Raw genomic sequence first — 19681 nt, forward strand, 5'->3', positions numbered from 1 at the left:
TTTTTAATTATTCTGACCAGGCAGTGGCGCAGTGGATAGAGTGTTGGCCTAGGGTGCAGGAGACCCAGGTTCGAAACCCTGAGGTCATTGGCTTGAGTGCGGGCTCATCTGGCTTGAGCTTGGGCTCACCGGCTTGAGCACAGGGTCGCTGGCTTGAGTGGTATTATAGACATGATCCCATTATCACTGGGTTGAAACCCAAGGTTACTACTCGCTTAAAGTCGAAGGTTGCTGGCTTGAGCTCAAGGTCACTGGCTTGAGCAAGGGGTCACTCGCTCTGCTGTAGCCACCCTCCTCCCCCGTCAAGGCACATATGAAAAAGCAATCAATGAACATCTAAGGTGCCGCAATGAAGAATTGAGGCTTCTCATCTCTCTCTCCCTTCCCATCTCTCTGTTCCTATCTGCCCCCTCTGTCTCTCTGTCGAAAAAAAAAGCAATCAATGAACAACTAAGGTGCTGCAATGAAGAATTGATGCTTCTCATCTCTCTCCTTCCTGTCTGTCTGTCCCTATCTGTTTGTCTCTTGCTAAAATAAATAAGTAAGTAAGTAAAAGTAGCTTCAGGCTATTTTCACTGTTCTTCCTGCCCTCTCCTGCTTCAATCCCAGCTTCATGGGAGGATAATTCTCTAGATTAAGTCTAGTTAATTCTCTAGATTAGAGTGTTTCTAAGACATCTTTCCCAGGGCCTAGCAAATGCCTTTGCTATTGATTCCTCAGTATTTTTACTCTTTCTTCTTAAAGCTGAGTGAGTGGATAGGCCCCTGGAGTTCTTTCAGTAAGCCAGTGCTGTCTAATTTCAGCTTTTTATCCAGGCTGGTAGAATATTGTTTTGTATTCTTTTCCTCTTTCTCCTATTTTTATCAATAATTGTGCTAGGGTTCTTTAGAAGTTGACTAAAATTTACCATACAGTTTTACATTTTCTTACTAAAATTAAAATGATTTGTCTTTAAAGCTTTTAGAGGGATTCATTCAAATGGATTATTTTTAAAGGTATTATTTGGATTATTTCACTGGTGTCCCTTTTCTTATAAATGTTTTATTCATGACTGTCATTCCCTATATTTCACAAAGCTGTAATGTACAAGGGGTGGTACATATGGTGTCAAACGGGGAGTTATATGATAGTTCATTTTTAGAAGAACAAAACATCTAAACTATATTTCGAGTTCTTTTTTCTGAGCCAAAATAACTGAGCAGTTATTTTTTTAAAAAAAACAAAACTCTTCTCTGGACCCCATCTAGTGAGTAATTTCAGCAGAAGACCATTAATTAGATTGGTCTAATTAATAGCAGGAAAAGTGTCTAAAAAAACAACAACAAAGTAATATGATACTCTTATCATTCAGAACTATAGTGTGACTGCTGGAATGTCCAATATAATCCTGGTTAGTGTATTTTATTTTTATTTATTTTTTTAACTCTGAATATCATTTCGTGTTTTTGTTATCTTTATCAACAAACAGATAGTCTTATAAAATTCAGAACGTGATGCTTTTGCATTGAATTTATCCTTTTTTTTTTTTTTTTTTTTTTTTTAGTCCGAAAGAAATAGAAGACTTTCCATCAACCGAGTGTTTTGGTAGCCCACAGATGAATCTCAGCATTGGTGATGACAGCACTGGCAGCTGGTCCAATTTAAGTTTTGAAGATGAACATGAAAGCAGCAGTTTTCATCATCTGAGTGAAAGGTAACTAAAATTTTACATGGATTGCAGAAGTGAGCTATAAATTTACATTGAGTAGTATTTAAAATTCTGAATTTGAAAATACCATAATTTTCAAAATGTATTTCTTAGTCACAAAATATTTCTAATGGTTTTTTACATGTATTAAATAAAGTAATTAGACTGGCTTAGGCCATAGTTAATTTGAAAAATGTTGCATACATCTGATTTTATATGTTTTAAGCTTACCTGGTTTTTAATGAATGTTTGAGGGAAAACTTTTCTTTTTTTAAAGAAAGTACTTTTTTTTTTTCGTTTAGAGCAGCGATCTCAACCTTTTTCATCTCATTCATAGCACACATAAACTAATCACTGTAATTCTGTGGCACACCAAGAAATATTTTTTGCCAATCTGACAAAAAAAATTAGGTATTTTGATTCATTCACACTAGATGGCTGTTGTCATATTTTTATTTGACAGATAAGGGTAAAGAAGTCAATGCCCCTAACTAAATAGGCAGGTATTGCACGTTTTTAAAATTCTTGCAGTGCCCTGGTGTGCCACGCATAGCCGTTGAGAATTGCTCAGAGGACAGGAAAAAGGACAGTTATCTGTTAAGACACGTCAAAATATTTGGCTGTGAAATTTTCCTGATACTAGTTAGGGTAGTATGTTTTTGGGTAAGGGTTTCTTACTTGTCCTGCTACTCAGGAAAAAAATAACCCAGAACATTTATACTTGAATGACTGTAAAATACAGAAATTTATTATAAAAACATGGTTTGGTATAGCAGAAGGCACTTTTCTTAATTAACTTTATTCATAATAAATTTATGGAATATTTTATTAATTGTGATACAGTTGTTATATTCTTTTTTTTTTTTTCTGAAGCTGGAAACAGGGAGAGACAGTCAGACAGACTCCCGCATGCGCCCGACCGGGATCCACCCGGCACGCCCACCATGGGGCGACGCTCTGCCCACCAGGGGGCGATGCTCTGCCCATCCTGGGCGTTGCCATGTTGCGACCAGAGCCACTCGAGCGCCTGAGGCAGAGGCCACAGAGCCATCCCCAGCGCCTGGGCCATCTTTGCTCCAATGGAGCCTTGGCTGCGGGAGGGGAAGAGAGAGACAGAGAGGAAAGCGCGGCGGAGGGGTGGAGAAGCAGATGGGCGCTTCTCCTGTGTGCCCTGGCCGGGAATCGAACCCGGGTCCTCTGCACGCTAGGCCGACGCTCTACCGCTGAGTCAACCGGCCAGGGCTTGTTATATTCTTAACTCTCTGCAGGCATTTCCTTACTAACCAATAAAATTCCATAGAATCTTTATCCACCTTAATTGATAATAAATAATAAATACCATTCCTAGCTGAGGCTAGGGAAAGAATAGAGCTCTCAGCATACACATTTCCAGTTTTGGACACGTGTGGAAAGGAACCTGTGAGGCTTCAGGTGTCAGAGCCTCGGAATGGACTTACAGGAGGGGGAGTAAGAAGGCTGTTAGAGGAGGGGGTGGGGAGCACCAAGAAGGGGATGGTTTTCACGTGCTAGAGCGTAGCAGGTCAGAGGATTTTGTTTGATGCTTGGATTAGCCAGTGGGTATTCATATTTTTATAAAGTATTTCATTAAAGTTACTTAAAATGTGGTGTAAACCATCAGTATTTCTGAAAATCTAGATCCAGAAATGTCACTCTTTAAAATTGGTTAGGAACTGGGCATAATAATCACAGATCATCATTTGGCTCTTTTCCATAATTTATCTAGACTAGAATATGAATGTAAATTCTTCTCTCTTTTTTGAGAAACACAGGCTTCTAGAATTTCAGTGAGGGTTGACACTGTCACTTAGGAGATCCAGGTGTCAAAATGGGAAAACTAGGGTTAGAGGCTAGTGACATTAAGAGGAATCCAGACAGAATGTTATCTAGTTTGAAGAAAAAAAGGAGACAGATACCAAATCCTGTTCTTGGTTCTGTTCTTTACACCATTGTTTTATTAGTGATAAGAAATACTCATTTGTGAATGACTCAAAATGAAGATGAAAACTAGAAATAAACAAGTGTTAGCGAAGATGTGGAGAAAAGGGAACCCACCTGCACTCTGGTGGGAATGCAGACTGGTGCAGCCACTGTGGAAAACAGTATGTAGTTTCCTCAAAAAATTAAAAATGGAACTGCTTTACGACCCCTTGTCTGCTTTGGAAATATCACAGAAGAAACCCAAAACACGTAATTCCAAAGAATATATGCACCTCTATGTTCATTGTAGAATTATTTACAATAGCCAATATTTAGAAGCAACCAAAGTGTCCATCAATAGATGGGGAGGGGGGATAAAAAAGCTGTGGTGCCTTCACACAGTGGAATACTACTTGGCCATAATAAAGAAGGAAAGCTTACCTTTTAAGACAGCATGGATGGACCCAGAGAGTATTATGCTAAGTGGAGTAAGACAATTAAAGAAAGACAAGTACCATATGATTTCACTTATATTTGGAATCTAATGAACAAAATAGAAACAGAGTCATATATAACAGAGAACAGACTGACAGCTGTCAGAGGGAAGGGGGTTGAGGGGCTGGGTAATAAAGGTGAAGGGACTAAGGAAAAACCTCATAGACACAGACAGCAGTATGGTGATTACAGGCGGGAAAGGGTGGGTGCGGAGGAGGTTGGAGGGGGATAAATGGTGATGGAAGGAGACTTGACTTGCAGGGTCAACACGCTATGCTACAGATGACGTATATTATAGGATTGCGTACTTGAAACCTGTGTAATTATATTAACCTGTGTCACCCTAATGAAGTAAATTAAAAAAAATTTAAAGCTGAAAAGATTATTCCATTAATAAAACCAAAGTTCAAAAAGATCAAATTGGGCCGAGGCTAAAATAATTATGTTTAACATGGGTAAATGCTTTTTTAATTAAATTGAATTATTTGAAAACTCGGCGTGATAGCATTTTGTCAGAAAATCTGTGGTTTTGATCTACCACATTTTTGATAACTATTATGCTTTGTGGTATTAAGGTTCAAGCACAAAGAAAAAATTAGTGGCACTCTTTCAGAATTGGAGTGCTTGTTGGACGCACCTTCCAGGGCCTCACATCCCAGACATTGATTCCCTGGTCAGTAGACAGCCCCGAGTTTGCATGCTTGATACGCGCTTCAGAGGCTCAGAGAACACCCTTAAGATACATGGCTTTACATGTTTCATCTTTTGATGACATCTGTGGTAGGAACTGTTATTTCCTGGGACAGAGATTAAGGTACGAGATTAAAGACTTCAGAGGTTTGGGCACACTTGCACTCTCCCTCTAAATATGAAGTTCCACAGAGGGCAACAGTTAAAAAGAAACAATAGTCTCTAATTTTCACATATGGTTAGGAGGAATGTATAATTTGATCAGAAAGAGAACTAGTCTGTATACGTGAATCTCAAGTATTTCAGCATTTTGTGAATTTCTTAAAATTTATGCATTAGATACAGGTAAGAGATGGGGCTGGACTTAACGAATTTTGGAGAGAGTTTTTATGAGATGTGTCAGAATCGATAGTACTTTTCGTATGGCTGACAGCCACAATAAGGAATCTTAGGTCCTGACTACCAGTGGTTTGCGATATGCCCGTCCTTCACATAGGACACCTGAAAAGGCACAGAAGGAAATGACGGGGGCAGGGCAGGGTTCAGGGATGAAGCAGAAAGACGGTTGAGGAAAGAAATGAAGTTGTTTTACGTTGGGTTAATGTAGGATGATCAGACCTCCCAGTTTGCTCAGGACTGTCCTGGTTTCCTTCTGTTCTGGAGTAATTGTTGATGGTGACACCTTTCATTTTCAAAAGTGCCCTAGTTAGGTGAAAAATACGTGGCTATCTTAGAAGTGACATTTTATAAGTAACTAACTTCAAATCTTCCCCATTTCAAGGGGCAAAATGGGAGGGGGAAATGAGGTTAGTTAGATAGTGGGAGTTTGACCACTTTTTAGCTGTTATTTTCCATGTTTATCTAAGACATAGGTGATGGATTTTTATTATTAACTGGGGAATCAGTTTGTGGATAAGAATTTTGTAAGTTTTATTTAGATAATCATTCTGTTAGTAGAAGTAAATATAGTTTCTGAAGTCATTAATTTTCTCTGGCTAGTAGCTCTCTGTTCATTGTATTTCTGCATTTTCTCATTTTTTGTTTCTCTGATAACACTATGAGGCAGGATTCTGGTGGTTTTAATAGTTTTATGGTAGAGCTCTATTTGTTTGAATTATGCAAAAAAGATACTGCCCAGTTTTAACTTCCATTCTCTAATACATTATAGTTTGTCACAATTTGATAGTGGTAAACTTGGATATGTAAATTATTTGAGATTGCGTGGAAACTACTTAGCACTCTTAAATAATTGTCCTTTTTGGTAATGTCAACATTTACTGATGCCTATAAAATGGTTTTATGTTAACTCATTTTTAGAACTAAAGCTTTGGTTTGTGTAACTTTATAATTGCCTAGCTTACAGTGGGGAAGTATAGCTGCTTTCACTGCGAACTAATGTGCTTACTAATTATTTTCATGATTAGAATTTTTAAAAATTGCATGTTTAGGTTTTAATCTGAGGATTGAATTTAGTTTTGTTTCTAAGCACAATTACTTTTTGTTTTTTATTGCTTTGCTGCAGTTTTAGATATAGTTGCTTCCTTCTTCTGATGGGATACTATATGGAGTTATCTGTGTGTCACTAGTGACTGGCTGACCAGACAGTGTAATGCTTGATTAAGCAGTGTTAGTGTTCTAAAGAAAATGAATGTTACTTATCACCTATCGAATTATATATAATATATGAAATGAAGGTAATTGACATAATAAGAGTATTTTAAAATCAGAAAACATCCCCCCCCCCAGGAAATGAGAAACGGTCTGTTTGGGACTCTGTTTCGGTGCCCGCCTCCCCCCACCCGCAATCCCATCACTGTTTGCACTATCAAGAGACCTGAGGGAATGTTAACTTGTGTTTTATTTTCTTTTTAAACTTATTCCAAACTGAAGAGTATTGCCTTTTTATAAATTATAACCTAAAACTTGACATAGGCATTAATTTCATTGTGAAACATCTTCATGCATTCATTTGATGACTTAAAAGACATTTTGCTATCTTTATCTGTAAGATTACATTAGAATAATTTTTATGACTTCTTGAAAACAAGTAAGAAAACGTCCACACCTCTGAAGCTGTCAGGAGCTTTTACATTAGCAGTGCTGTGTCCTCTGTCTTGGGCACTAATTGTGGCAGCTTCACAACATCCACGGTTATCAGTGACAGAAGCTGTTCCAAGGACAACCAGGGTCGTCTTTACTATTCATTTTCTAGTTCAGCTCTGTTCTTTTCTTCCTCTGGCAGTAATGGTAACAGCAGTAGCTGGAGCAGTCTTGGTTTAGAAGGAGATTTGTATGAGGACAATTTATCCTTTCCAACGTCAGACAGGTTGGTCTAGTCTAGAAACTTAAAAACTGATGAGTCTTTCACCACTAATGCATGATGTCATGTTCTTAAAACATTGTGGGTTTCATGCCAGTATGTATCAAGCTGCTTTTCTCCTATATTTTGACATGATTCTGCTTGATAAATTGTATCTAATGAAAAAATTTGACTATGCTAAGATATGATTGACATCTAATTGCAAAATGTGTTATTTTTATGCATGTGCTGCTTTGCTTGCTATTTTTCATTCTACCAATTATTATTTCATTAAAGAGCTTGCTTCCTACAGGATTTCTATGTTTTTGTTTTGTTTTTTGTTTGTTTTGGTATATAGTTTTAGTTTATACATAAGAAAAATGTGTTTTTACTATGTTAAAGTATATAAATGGCATCAGCAGAGCATTCATAAATAATTATTTGTGGCATTCTATGATACTCAAATGCTATATTATCTAAAACCAAATTAGTAGAATATTTTGACTTCAAATTATTTTAAATTCAACTTTATTGTGACATTACTTGGTGCTCTATATATATCATGGTCAGGTAGAACTTCTTGGTATTATCTTAGCAATACTGATACAGGCATCATTTACAATTCAGATTTTAACATGAAATGGTGTGAGAAGCAAAGCTTCCTTTTTTTATTGTCATCTCTCCCCCTTTTCAATGTCACACATCATATTGTAACATGTATTATTTACCACATTTTAAAAATTGGTTTTAATACCATTATTAAAGCTTTTTTTTTTAACTGCTTCTGTTCTTTCATTCAAAAAGTGATGGGCCAGATGATAAAGACGAGGAGCGTGAGGATGACGTGGAAGGTAATTGACAATTTGTTTTTCAGAGTGTTTGCATGTTTCTTGTATAAGGTTCCCTAAAAGAGTTTTAATTTTTGTATTTGTGCATTTTGTCAGTCAGGCTCTGGGTTATGACAAATAAGGGTATTTACACTATCAATCAGGGTATTCTTAAATGAATTTATCCAGTGTTAGGTTGTTTGTTGAGCAATTTGTATTACTTGATTGCTAAACTAATGAAGTATTCATTGATTATAAAGATTGAGCTGCTTTAAAAAAATTACTCATTTATGTGAGAAGGAAATTTATGATGAGTTACAATCGTCTTTTTCAAAATATAAAATCCTTACTCATAAGATAGTTTTTTCTTTCCAAACCAGTAACTTCTGATATTAGTGTTTAATGGTAATCTTCCATAAATCATCTTCCCTTGTCACATTTCTTCCTGAATTACAGTCCTGTACTCACACACATATTTGAAGAAAATATTCAATTCTTCCTTTAATGAATACAGTGCTAAATATGTAAATAGTAGAACCATTGCTCAAAGGGCTTGGGACCATGATTTGTAATTCCTAATTCAAATATAGTAGACTGTCAATGAGTCTAAAAACTGTTCACATTGAAGCTGAGTTTTTTGTTTGTTTGTTTATTTGTTTTTTATATTTTCTGAAGTGAGAAGTGGGGAGACAAAGAGACAAACTCCTGCATGTGCCTGACCAGGATCCACCCAGCATGCCCACTAGGGGGCGATGCTCTGCCCATCTGGGGCATTGCTCCATTGTAACTGGAGCTATTCTAGTGCCTGAGGCAGAGGCCATGGAGCCATTCTCAGTGCCCAAGCCAACTTTGCTCCAGTGGAGCCTTGGTTGCAGGAGGGGAAGAGACAGAGAGAAAGGAGAGGGGGAAGGGTGGAGAAGCAGATGGGCGCTTTTCCTGTGGGCCCTGGCCAGGAATCAAACCTGGGACTTCCACACGCCGGGCCAACACTCTACCGCTGAGCTAGCCCACCAGGGCTGAAGCTGAGTTTTCATTGTATTTAGATTGCTGTTAATTTTCCCCCTCCCCAAATTTATTTTTTCTTAACTATGAAAATACCAGTATCTTCTGTAGAGTGGCATATAAAAATATTTGTACTGTTTGAGATATTTGTTTTTGAATCAGTGATTTTGTTATTGTTATCATTTCTTTAAAAGTGGGTAAACTGAGAAAACTGCCAAAATGGATTTCTTGAAATGTACTTTATAACACCTGAGTTTCCAATGTTTTATTACCAACTATACTTCTCTTGTTTAGGAAAGTCAGGTGCCAGTTTTTGAGCTGAAATCCTCAGACCTAGGATGTTTATAATATTTGAGTTCTAGCCTGACCTGTGGTGGCGCAGTGGATAAAGTGTCGACCTGGAAATGCTGAGGTCGCCGGTTCAAAACCCTGGGCTTGCCTGGTCAAGGCACATATGGGAGTTGATGCTTCCTGCTCCTCCCCCTTTCTTTCTCTCTGTCTCTCTCTCCTCCTCCTCTCTCTCTCCTTTCTAAAATGAATAAATTAATAAAAAAAATATTTGAGTTCTAACGCCTCTGCAAAGTAGACATTCTCTTCATATAGAGCTTCCAGAAGTAATTTTTACTCATCAGACATGAAGTACAAGTAGGGCAATACTTTCTGAGTTCTGGATGGACTAGGTAATATTTGCTTTATTTTCGTTAACTAATAGTGTTGATTTTCCCAAGTAATATCTGTGAGAGAAGTTGTTCCAAGGGCCGTATACATGGTATAAATGCTTGTGGTATTCTGTAATGAGTACTAACTTTACCGAGGAATGATTCAGAAAGAAGAAGATACAAGTTAATATAAAATTCATTTAGAAATTTTTATATTTGGCACAAGCCACATTGTGCAAGATTTTTTTAGGGAGTAGGAAGAAATCAGAAGATTAATTATTTGAAAATCTGTCATTACCCAGCTGGTGAGATTATAGCCATCTCTCATTATATAGAAAAGTGTAGTCAGCCTTTAAATTTTTTAAATTAGACATTGTTAAATTCAGAAATAGAATGATGTGATGTGATTTATAAAAAGACTCAGAATTCTGGAACTTCTAAGGAAACAGCCTGCATTTTTGTTATTGTTGTTTATAGTTTTAGGAGGTCAGTCTCTTCTCTTTTCACTAGTATTTAGTGATCTCTCTAAAGAGAGAGGCTACTCATGGGCCAGGCAGTCAGAGTCCTGAACGGAGAAAGCCAATAATACAGAGAAGCTTTGGTGTGACAGCTTCCAACGCCAGGACCACTGCAGGGATTACAAAATGGCCCAGGGACCGTGTTTAGTACATAGTGCACCAAACCTCATTTTGGGAGTCAATGGTGAGAGAGGAGGGGAAAAACAGTACATTTATTTTAAGAGAATAATGTGGACCAACTTTTAAATGGAAAATTGGGGGTCTATACATATCCTAAAAATAATTAGCAATGGTCTAGACCAGTGGTAGTCAACCTGGTCCCTACTGCCCACTAGTGGGTGTTCCAGCTTTCATGATGGGCGGTAGCAGAGCAACCAAAGTATAAATAAAAGGATAGATTTAACTATAGTAAGTTGTTTTATAAAGATTTATTCTGCCAAACTTAGCAAAAATCTGACATAAAGTACTTGATAAGTAATTATTATTATAATGCTTTTAACTTGCTGTAACTCTGCTTTATAAATTTTATAAAGTAAAGTTACTTCCCTACTTTATAAATCACCATTACTGTGAAACCGGTGGGCGGTTAGAAAATTTTACTACTAACAGAGATACAAAAGTGAGCCGTATGTATAAAAAGGTTGACTACCCCTGATCTAGATCCTTGGTCGCAAACTGTGGCTCGTGAGCCACATGCAGCTCTTGGCCCCTTGAATGCTTAGCAAAGGCCAGCTTACAAGTACCCTAATTAAGTTAATAACAATGTACCTATCTATATAGTTTAAAAAATTTGGCTCTCAAAAGAAATTTCAGTCGTACTGTTGATATTTGGCTCTGTTGACCAATGAGTTTGCCGACCACTGGTCTAGACTGCTCTGAAAACTGTAGAAATGAATGAGGGACATTCACCAACAGATTTTTATTACTGGTACAATGTCGCCAGCCTGCGCTGCTGCTCACCTCTTGTGGAGTGGCCCATGTCTCAGCACTGTCTGTTTTTCAGCCATCATTAAGCAAGAGTGATAAGTCATTCATTTTACAGTCTATAGAGTTTCCTCCTACTTTATATTGAAATTGTAATTTTCATTAAAATAGAAAATAAATATGAGAGCAATACAAAAATATTATTTATCATAGGGCTGGACTAGAAAATTTCCTGGTTTTGCTTTTGAGATTTAAGTGGTTGCATGTTACATTTCTCCTATTTTTCCCAAAGAATGAACTGAGTAAGAGCATGGAGCCAGACTGCCTATGTTTATATCCTGGCTTGTCCACTTCCTCACTGTAAGACTGTTGTGTCTGCTGCAGATACCTCACCTGTAAAATGGAGACAGACTCCTGCATGTGCCCAACTGGGATCCACCCTGGCAATCCCAGTCTAGGGGCCAGTGAGCTGCCATCTGGGGACATGCTCACAGCCAAGCTATTTTTAGTGCCTGAGGCAGAGACTCCATGGAGCCATCCTGAGCACCCAGGTCCAATGCACTCAAACCAGTCGAGCCATGGCTGCAGGAAGGGAAGAGAAAGAATAAGAGAGAGAGAAGGGGCGGGGGTTGGGGTGGAAAAGCAGATGGTTGCCTCTTATGTGTGCCCTGACTGGGAATTGAACCTGGGACAACTACATGCTGGGCCGATGCTCTATCCATGAGCCACTGGCCAGGGCCCAGAAAGCTTTCTTAAAGTCCATGGAATATGCTTGTTTGAGGTTTTCGTGTGTTTCATTTGTATTTTGATTGTAATCTTGGCTTTATAGGTTTATTTTCTCTCCCTTTACCTGAGGATATTTTGACACAAATGATGGCATTTATGGTACTTCAATTCAGTGTCTCAAAATCATTTTGCATTTGTGCAATCAGTAGATGATCTAAGTTATTCCTTTATTTCACTTGAATTGACTCCTTCAAAGTAATGTTTTAGTTGATGTTTTGGTGTGATTTAGAAAGGATGGATTTTTTTCCAAGCATTCATTGGCACTGTAAGAAATAGAAAATATTTATATATCCTTGGAAACCAGAGTATTGAGAATTGAATTGATAAGTTTTACTTCATATTATTTAAACTTAAATATTAGGTTTGGGGCGAGGTGGAAAAACTCTACTAATAACGAATGTTGACATGGAGCCATGCACAGTAGACCCCCAACTAAGGATCATTCTTCAATGGCTCGTTGCCTCTGAGGCTGAAGTTGCAGAACTTTCTTTTCATGACTCTGCAAAGAAGGAGTTTATACAAGTAAGTATCTGCCTTATAGGGTGGTTGTGAGCACACATTTACTAGCACATGATACTCTGTGTCAAGTGGTTGACCCAGTAAGGTGCCCAGTAATAGGAGAGTGGGTAAATGCATAGGCAGTAGAGCCTAATAGTTGGGTTCATATATCAGTTCTGCCACTCTCTAGTGTTTTTGTTTTGTTTTGTTTTTAGTGAGAGGAGGGGAGGCCGAGAAACAGACTCCTGCATGTGCTCTAATCGGAATCCACCTGGGAAGCCCTAAGCCCTCTTGGGAGTGATGATCTGCTCATCTGGGCTGTTGCTCCTTTGCTCAGTAATGGAGCCATTTTTTAGAGCCTGAGGCAGAAGCCACAGAGCCATCCTCAGTGCCCAAGGCCAACTCGCCCGAACCAATTGAGCCATGGCTGTGGGAGAAGAAGAGAGAGAGAGAGAGAGAGAGGAGAGAGAGAGAAGGGAATGGGGAGGAGTGGAAAAGCACATGGTCGCTTCTCCTGTGTGCCCTAACTGGAAATCATACCTGGGACACCCATGCTCCAGGCCGACGCTCTACCACTGAGCCAACAGGCCTGGGCCTTAGTGGTATAACCTTGGGTAATTTCACAAATTTCTTTTTCTGCACCATGGAAGTGAGTTTAAAATTTACAGGTTTGTGAGGATTGAATATAATACTGTAAAAAAATATGCTTAATCTAATACCTTGGCACATTTTAAGTTCTCAAAGTTAGGTGCCATTAATAAACACTTTCTGTGTTTCTATGAAATGATTTAAGTTTGAGAAGGTAGCAAAATCAAAAGCCAGTAGAAGTTTAATTATCTAATAAGGGACAATAGACCACTTGAGCATTTAATAAGATTCTAATAAAACATTCATATTTGATGCAGTAATAGGATTTTTTATTGAGAACTTACTATATGCCAAGCACCCTGTTAGTCAAGATTTTCAGTTTAGAGTTTTAAGGTTTTCTGTTCCATAATTTTTATTATCAGAACTTTGGTTTAATCAAAGTATAGGATATAGAGTAGTGTAATGAATAACCAATATAAATTGATCAAAAACGACAGAGAAGGAACAGTCCAGTTATTCTTGATTTCTACTTAAATATTTACAAAGGTATTTTTGGAAAAAGCATGTGAAAAAGATAATATGTAAAAATCGTTTTTTTGTATTTTATCCTTTGCTTTTACTTAGATTTTTTTGGATTTTTCAGTTTAGGTTTCTGTTTTTGGGCAAAGGGAGAAAATAAGAGGGAAAGGGATCCTCATGAAATAAACTATCAAGGAGAAAGAACAGGTAGGGAAAGTGTTAGAACTAACCTTAGGGTGGCAAACATTTTCAAGTCATTTAGTCTTAGATAAACTGGGAGATAAGGAAGCCATGGGCAGAACAGAGCAAGATAGCACTTGAGTGAGGGAAGCTTGACCGCCTGTAACTTCAGAAGACATTCTGTCAGTTCCTCAAAATGTTAGCCTGACCAGGAGGTGGCGCAGTGGAGAGAGCGTTGGACTGGGATGCAGAGGACCCAGGTTTGAGATCCCGAGGTCGCCAGCTTGGGCGTGGGCTCATCTGGTTTGAGCAAAGCTCACTAGCTGGGACCCAAGGTCGCCGGCTTGAGCAAGGGGTTGCTCGGTCTGCTGAGGGCCCGCGGTCAGGGCACATATGAGAAAGCAATCAATGAACTAAGGTGTCACAACGGAGGACTGGTGATTGGTGCTTCTCATCTCTCTCCATTCCTGTCTGTCTATCCCTCTCTCTGACTCTTTCTGTCTCTGTTAAAAAAAAAAAAGAAGTTACACAGCATTTTTATATAACCCAGCAATTCCACTCCTGTGTATTTGAAAGCATATGTCCATGGCAACATTCCTTATAATAAATAGGTCAAAGTGGAAATATCCTAAGTGTCTGTTAACTGATGAATGAATAAATATAACATGGTATATCCATGCAATGGTATATAATATGTCAATAAAAAGGAATGAAACAGATACATACTACACCATGGAGAAACCTCGAAATTATTATGCTAAGTGAAAGGATCTGGTCATAGTAGATCATGTGATAGAAATAGATCATTTCAGATGAATGATTTCATTTCTATGAAATGGCCAAAGTTGACAAATCTATAGAGACAGAAAGTAGATTAGTGATTCCATAGAGTTGAGGGGCTTGGGAGAAATGGGAGGGATCACTAATGTGTAGGGCTTTCCTGTGGTATGATAAAAATGTTCTAATATTGATTGTGGTAATGGTTGGATTCAGCTCAGTGAATAATACTAAAAACTATTGATGAGTACACTTTAATCAGGTGAATTGTATGGTATATGAATTATATTTTTATTGAGATAGAATTCAAGAGATATTTTTTAAAAAGGCTAAGAATATTTATATTACAAAAATTAGTTTTTACAGAACTAAATAGAAAAGAATGAGTGAAGACATTCTGATAATAGAGTTTATTTAAACTGGTATTTACTTACTTTTTTATTGAGGTATAATTGATATTTAATATGTTAGTTTCAGGTATAAGCATGGTGATTTGATACTTGTACATATATACTGTATTGTGAAATAACCACAATATTTTTCTTTTTGGGGTGTTTTGTTTTGTTTTGAGAAGAGAGAGAGGCAGGGAGACAGGAATATTGAAGTGTTCTTTCCTGTATGTGCCCTGACTGGGGATCCAACCGGCAACCTCTACTTCCGGACAGTGCTCCAACCAACCAAATTATCTGGCCAGGCCCTTTTTTTAAAAACATTAACATTTCTTAACTTAGAAAGCTATGTTTCCGTTGAGGCTAGAGTGTGTATTCCACACGCAATAAAAACAAAAACCACACTATATGTTGTGGAAAGAAAATCCACATCTGTTACTAAGCTTGACGTTGTCTTTATTATTTTATGTTTCTAACTGAGGGTGTGGCAGGTGTATTTAGTTAGATTAAGAATTTCCTGTAGAAATGTAGTATCGTTATTTCCACACAGAATATATCTGTTTGGTGAGGTTTATGGAGTTCTGTCTCCAGAGCTCCCAAGTGCCATTCTGTGCAGGGTGTGTGGTTTATAAAGGGCAGAAAGGAAAACGTTTAACTTGTGTTAAAAGTATGGTGGTTTAGGGAGAAGGCTTTCTTATAACTGGGAAACAGTATTTTATTACAAAAAACAGGATTCTTAGTTTTAGCTGATGTTAAAAATAAAAATGAAAACTTTATTGTTATAAAATTGTTTTTGGCTAATGTTAATATATCTTTCTATCTTAATAGCTTTCAACACGATTGCAAGAAAAAGGATGGAGAGTGGGAGACCTCCTGCAGTCTGTGCTGAAATACTGTGAAGTGGTGGCAAAGGCTTGCACTGAGGAGAAGTGCAAGTCACTGTTTGATTGGCTCTTGGAAAATGCATAGAACAAACTCCAGACCATATTTTTATTATTTGTTTCGGAAGGGGACAAAACAGATAAAGATTTATAGGGTGAAAGTTGAATAGTGAGCACTGACACTTAAAGTGAATGGGGAGGAAAGTACATACAGCTTTTTAAGCTCCTGTGTCATCACATGGTGTATATAGTTCATACTTTTATAATCTCTGTCAGATACTGTCTTCATTGTGCTTCTGTACATGTGTGGAGTAGGTTAAAAGCCAAGAACATATATGTGAAGGAAAGTCTAACTGTGAGTTTTTCAGGGACATTGATGTCATTCTTTTTGCATCCAAGTTGTGCTACTAGACACCACACTGAAGGGGCAGAAGGGAGGTTCCAGGGATAAAGAGTCAGAGTTTTGCTCCTTTGTAAACAAATGGTATCCCATTAGTAACCAATTTGACATCAAAAAATAGCATGAGGCAAATTTCTTTTCTGGTAGTTTTGGACTCATTTTTACAAGTCAGTTTTCTTTTCATAGCTCAGCTATTGGTAGCCTTTTGAATCCCCCAAACTATTTAATTCCTTAGAAGTATTAGTGTTTAGGTTTCTGTTAATACTGTAAACAATAGTTTCTTCAGCCTTCCATCAAATTTTGTTATTTGCTAATGTTGCCAATTGTTCTGGCAGGAAAGTGTGTGTGTGTGTGTGTGTGTGTGTGTGTGTGTGTGTGTGTATGTGTGTAGTACTTTAATCTTGCTGCTGGTTTGTGCACTCTTTTATGTTAATGTTTTCCTGGTTAGGAATCCACTGTTAACATTAAAAAGGTGCTTTAAAATAAAATGTCTATAAAGATTGTGGTAAGAATTTTTATTTCTTTTAGGCTATTTGGAGTCCCCAGCTTATCCTAGAATGAAAATAAAGTTGGAAGCATGTTGACATTTTTAGAATTAATGTTAATATGGATATGCCCTTAAAGAAGCCCAATGATTTTCATTCCTTGATTTTTGAAAAACTCCCCTCTTTAGCGAATATAAGCTTTTTCTGGGTGGGGGATGGGGGAAGGTCCTCCTGGATAAAAATCTATCTACATACACTATTTTGTAAAGACATGATGGTTTTAGGCTTTACATTTCCTGCTGCTTTGGCTATAGAAACTACAGGTTGACTTCATAGAGGACCAATATTGTGTCTTGGTTTTGTATGCAAGGGTATGTGTGTGTGAATTTTGGGTTTTCTCATCAGCGGAGTTCTAGTTCGTAGTAAGTCACTTTCTGTTGAGGGCTCTGGTTTTGCTCCAGTGCACTTTCTTCTTTCCTGAGCACTGGCTTTTTTGGAAGCTGCACAAAGTATAGAAGACGTAGCACCTGCTACAGGGCAAGGAATAGGGGCACTTATGTTAACTTGAACTAATAATTATGGTAGACAAAATGTATTTTATAATGAAAGAGTCATATTTGCTTTTTCAGAAAAATGCCAACAGCTATTTAAATATTTTAAGGTTCTATTGCAAGCTTTGGTTTTCCTCAACTTAAGGTAAAGATATAGAGTAGGCCTTAAAAACACATTTTTCATAAAGTATTTTTGAAGGTGGAGAAATGCAGGAAATGTATATAACCAGAGTCTGTGTTTAGCTTCTCAGAACTTGAGCTGCAGCAGCACTGGACTGGAGTTTTACACGTTGGAAACTGTGTTAATTATAACACGGAGTAATTGATTATTAGGTTTAGACTAACTTTTTACAAATATATAACTGTCAAGTTGTATTTAGTAACTTTAGTGTATGTACAAGTTTGATTAACAACAAAACTGAGTTCTGAATTTCTTTCAAACTAAAGAGACAGTATATTACTTTTGTAAAACTTTGTGCTTGAAATTGTTTATTTCTGAATCTTACGGTAATAATCATTCTGAGGTAAGATTTTCCACATACCCTTTATTCTTTGCATTTGTATGGAGCTGTGCTATATTCAGAGTTCTCTTATTTAGCCTCTAAGTAATGTCAGAACAGTCATTAGGTATTAGCATGCCTAGTAATCATAGTAGAACTCCTCTTTGTATCAATTCAATACAGGGGTGTAGAGAAAAATAGTATGTATTGGCAGATGAGAAAAGAAGCATGAGTTAAGCTTCCTGACATAGAGAAAATATTTGAGTTTAGAGCAGTATCTTTTAATCAAGTACAGCCTAAATTCACTTTCTTCGAAGGCACTTTGTGATTTTTCCAAAGATAGTCTAGATCCTTTTGTTTGCTCATTCATTCTTCAGAGTGGCTCTGTTTGTTGAGGACATCTCTGTCTTATTTTAATACAAATCTACTAGACATATTTATAACATTGTAATATTGCCATTCTGTAGATTTTGGCTCTTGTGAAATACCGTATCTTATTTAGAACTGTTAAAGTTGTGATGTTTGTTGAGTTGAATTTTGGTTTTCAGTTTCAGAACCCTTGAAGGATCTGTGGAAAGCAGGTGAATGAGGCCTCGATAAGGAGTGTTTAGAACAGTATTTTAGATTGAAATGTGGCAAGTCTCCCATAGTCTGTCCTCAAGCTAAGTTTGAAGTTTTAGGAATTAGTATTGATTTTGAAAATATGTCCTGATTTATACAAAAGAAATGATTCATTTATAAATCATAAAAGAAAATTATAATGTCTATTGTATGACTTGATACAATTTAAGGGAATAAAATCTTTGAGAGCATTCAGTGAATATAAGGTGAGACATCCTTATAAGTGAAAAATGTTCCACTTACCCTTTCAGATATTTGATGTGAATTAATTCAGTTTATAATACTTTTATGTTGCTGGTAGGAGAACTTAATTACTTATTAAATGCACCATATGAAGTGAAGGATTCACCCAATGACTTTGAAGTCACCACACATCACCCAAATGCAAAGTTTACTCTTGACTCATCATCAGAATTCGTATCTGGATGTCTTCATAATTAATTAGATAATACTATTCTTCCACAATTAATATGATCAATTTCCCATCAGTATACTGCTTTAAATTTTCCAGTTTTCAAAGGAAACTTTCCACCAAATTAAAAAAAATAATGCATCCATACTTAAGATGTTGGGAAAACACACTTCATTTAAAACCTTGTCCACCTGTCTGTCACCAGTGCAAAAGAATTAGAGCTTCAGTGGGAATTATCAAATTGTACTAAAGTGACATGTATTTTTTCTCACTTTTAGCAAAAGCCTTTGTATGCATTTACTCAACTGAACTTCTCTGCTCTGAAGATGCAGATACAGTGTTAGTCACCTTGTCACTTTATTTATTTATTCTTTTTACCATCTGTATACATTCCTTTCACAAGGGTAGAATTGTAGTCAAAGTTTATTGTTTTGTTGTAATATTTGAGTACTATTTAATATCAGGTTTTAATATTGTTTACCTTTGATTACTTGTGCAGTGTTAATAATTCACATTCTTGTTTAATATAACAGATATATAGCAAAAGTAGCTTTAAATAATTGTAGCTGTTTATTTGACTGTGCTGAATTTCTACATTAAGATCTTGTATTGTATAACAGTAACTTCTTTTATGCTTTTCAGTAATTTAATGTTAATTTACTAAAATAATGAACTTCAGGATGCACTAAAATTTTGTTTCAGCAGTGGTTCAAAATATACATTTCAGAAATCACTTTTGTAATAATTTGCAGTTGTCTTTTTTCTCTCTTATCAGTTAAGTCTGTCATCTTTCCTCTTCCAACTAAGAATTCTTCAATAAACTTAAGAAATGCCTGGCCTTGGTTTTCATTTTACATATCTTGTGCTGAACTAAAACAAAGACATCCAAGTGGAACTGCTTACAGAAGACACATCAGACAGTCTCAGTGCTTCTGACACGTTTTCCAGAACAAGCAAAGTTAGGAATATCTTTAATTGGACACTGTATTCTGGCTACTTACTCGGGTGACTCTGAATGCTGACATAGTGACTTGAAATGCTGTTTGTCTAATCTG

At 37.0% G+C, this 19681-nt stretch overlaps 1 protein-coding gene across 5 annotated transcripts in view; it reads left to right on the top strand.

The window, feature by feature from the left end:
* The window catches only part of AKAP11 (A-kinase anchoring protein 11), a 62866-nt gene extending 43406 nt beyond the window's left edge, over nt 1–19460 (top strand). For 4 of the 5 annotated variants that reach the window (XM_066380842.1, XM_066380840.1, XM_066380841.1 and 1 more), the window contains exons 8-12: nt 1544–1693; nt 7053–7136; nt 7914–7960; nt 12187–12347; nt 15605–19460. In XM_066380842.1, coding sequence (XP_066236939.1) covers nt 1544–1693; nt 7053–7136; nt 7914–7960; nt 12187–12347; nt 15605–15745 — 583 coding nt within the window. In that variant the 3' untranslated portion in view covers nt 15746–19460. The remainder of the gene's footprint in view (nt 1–1543; nt 1694–7052; nt 7137–7913; nt 7961–12186; nt 12348–15604) is intronic. The other variant, XM_066380843.1, reaches the window with a different exon arrangement.
* Nucleotides 19461–19681: the final 221 nt, after the last annotated feature.

Source organism: Saccopteryx leptura, chromosome 4, assembly GCF_036850995.1.
Source record: "Saccopteryx leptura isolate mSacLep1 chromosome 4, mSacLep1_pri_phased_curated, whole genome shotgun sequence".
Lineage (NCBI taxonomy): Eukaryota > Metazoa > Chordata > Mammalia > Chiroptera > Emballonuridae > Saccopteryx > Saccopteryx leptura.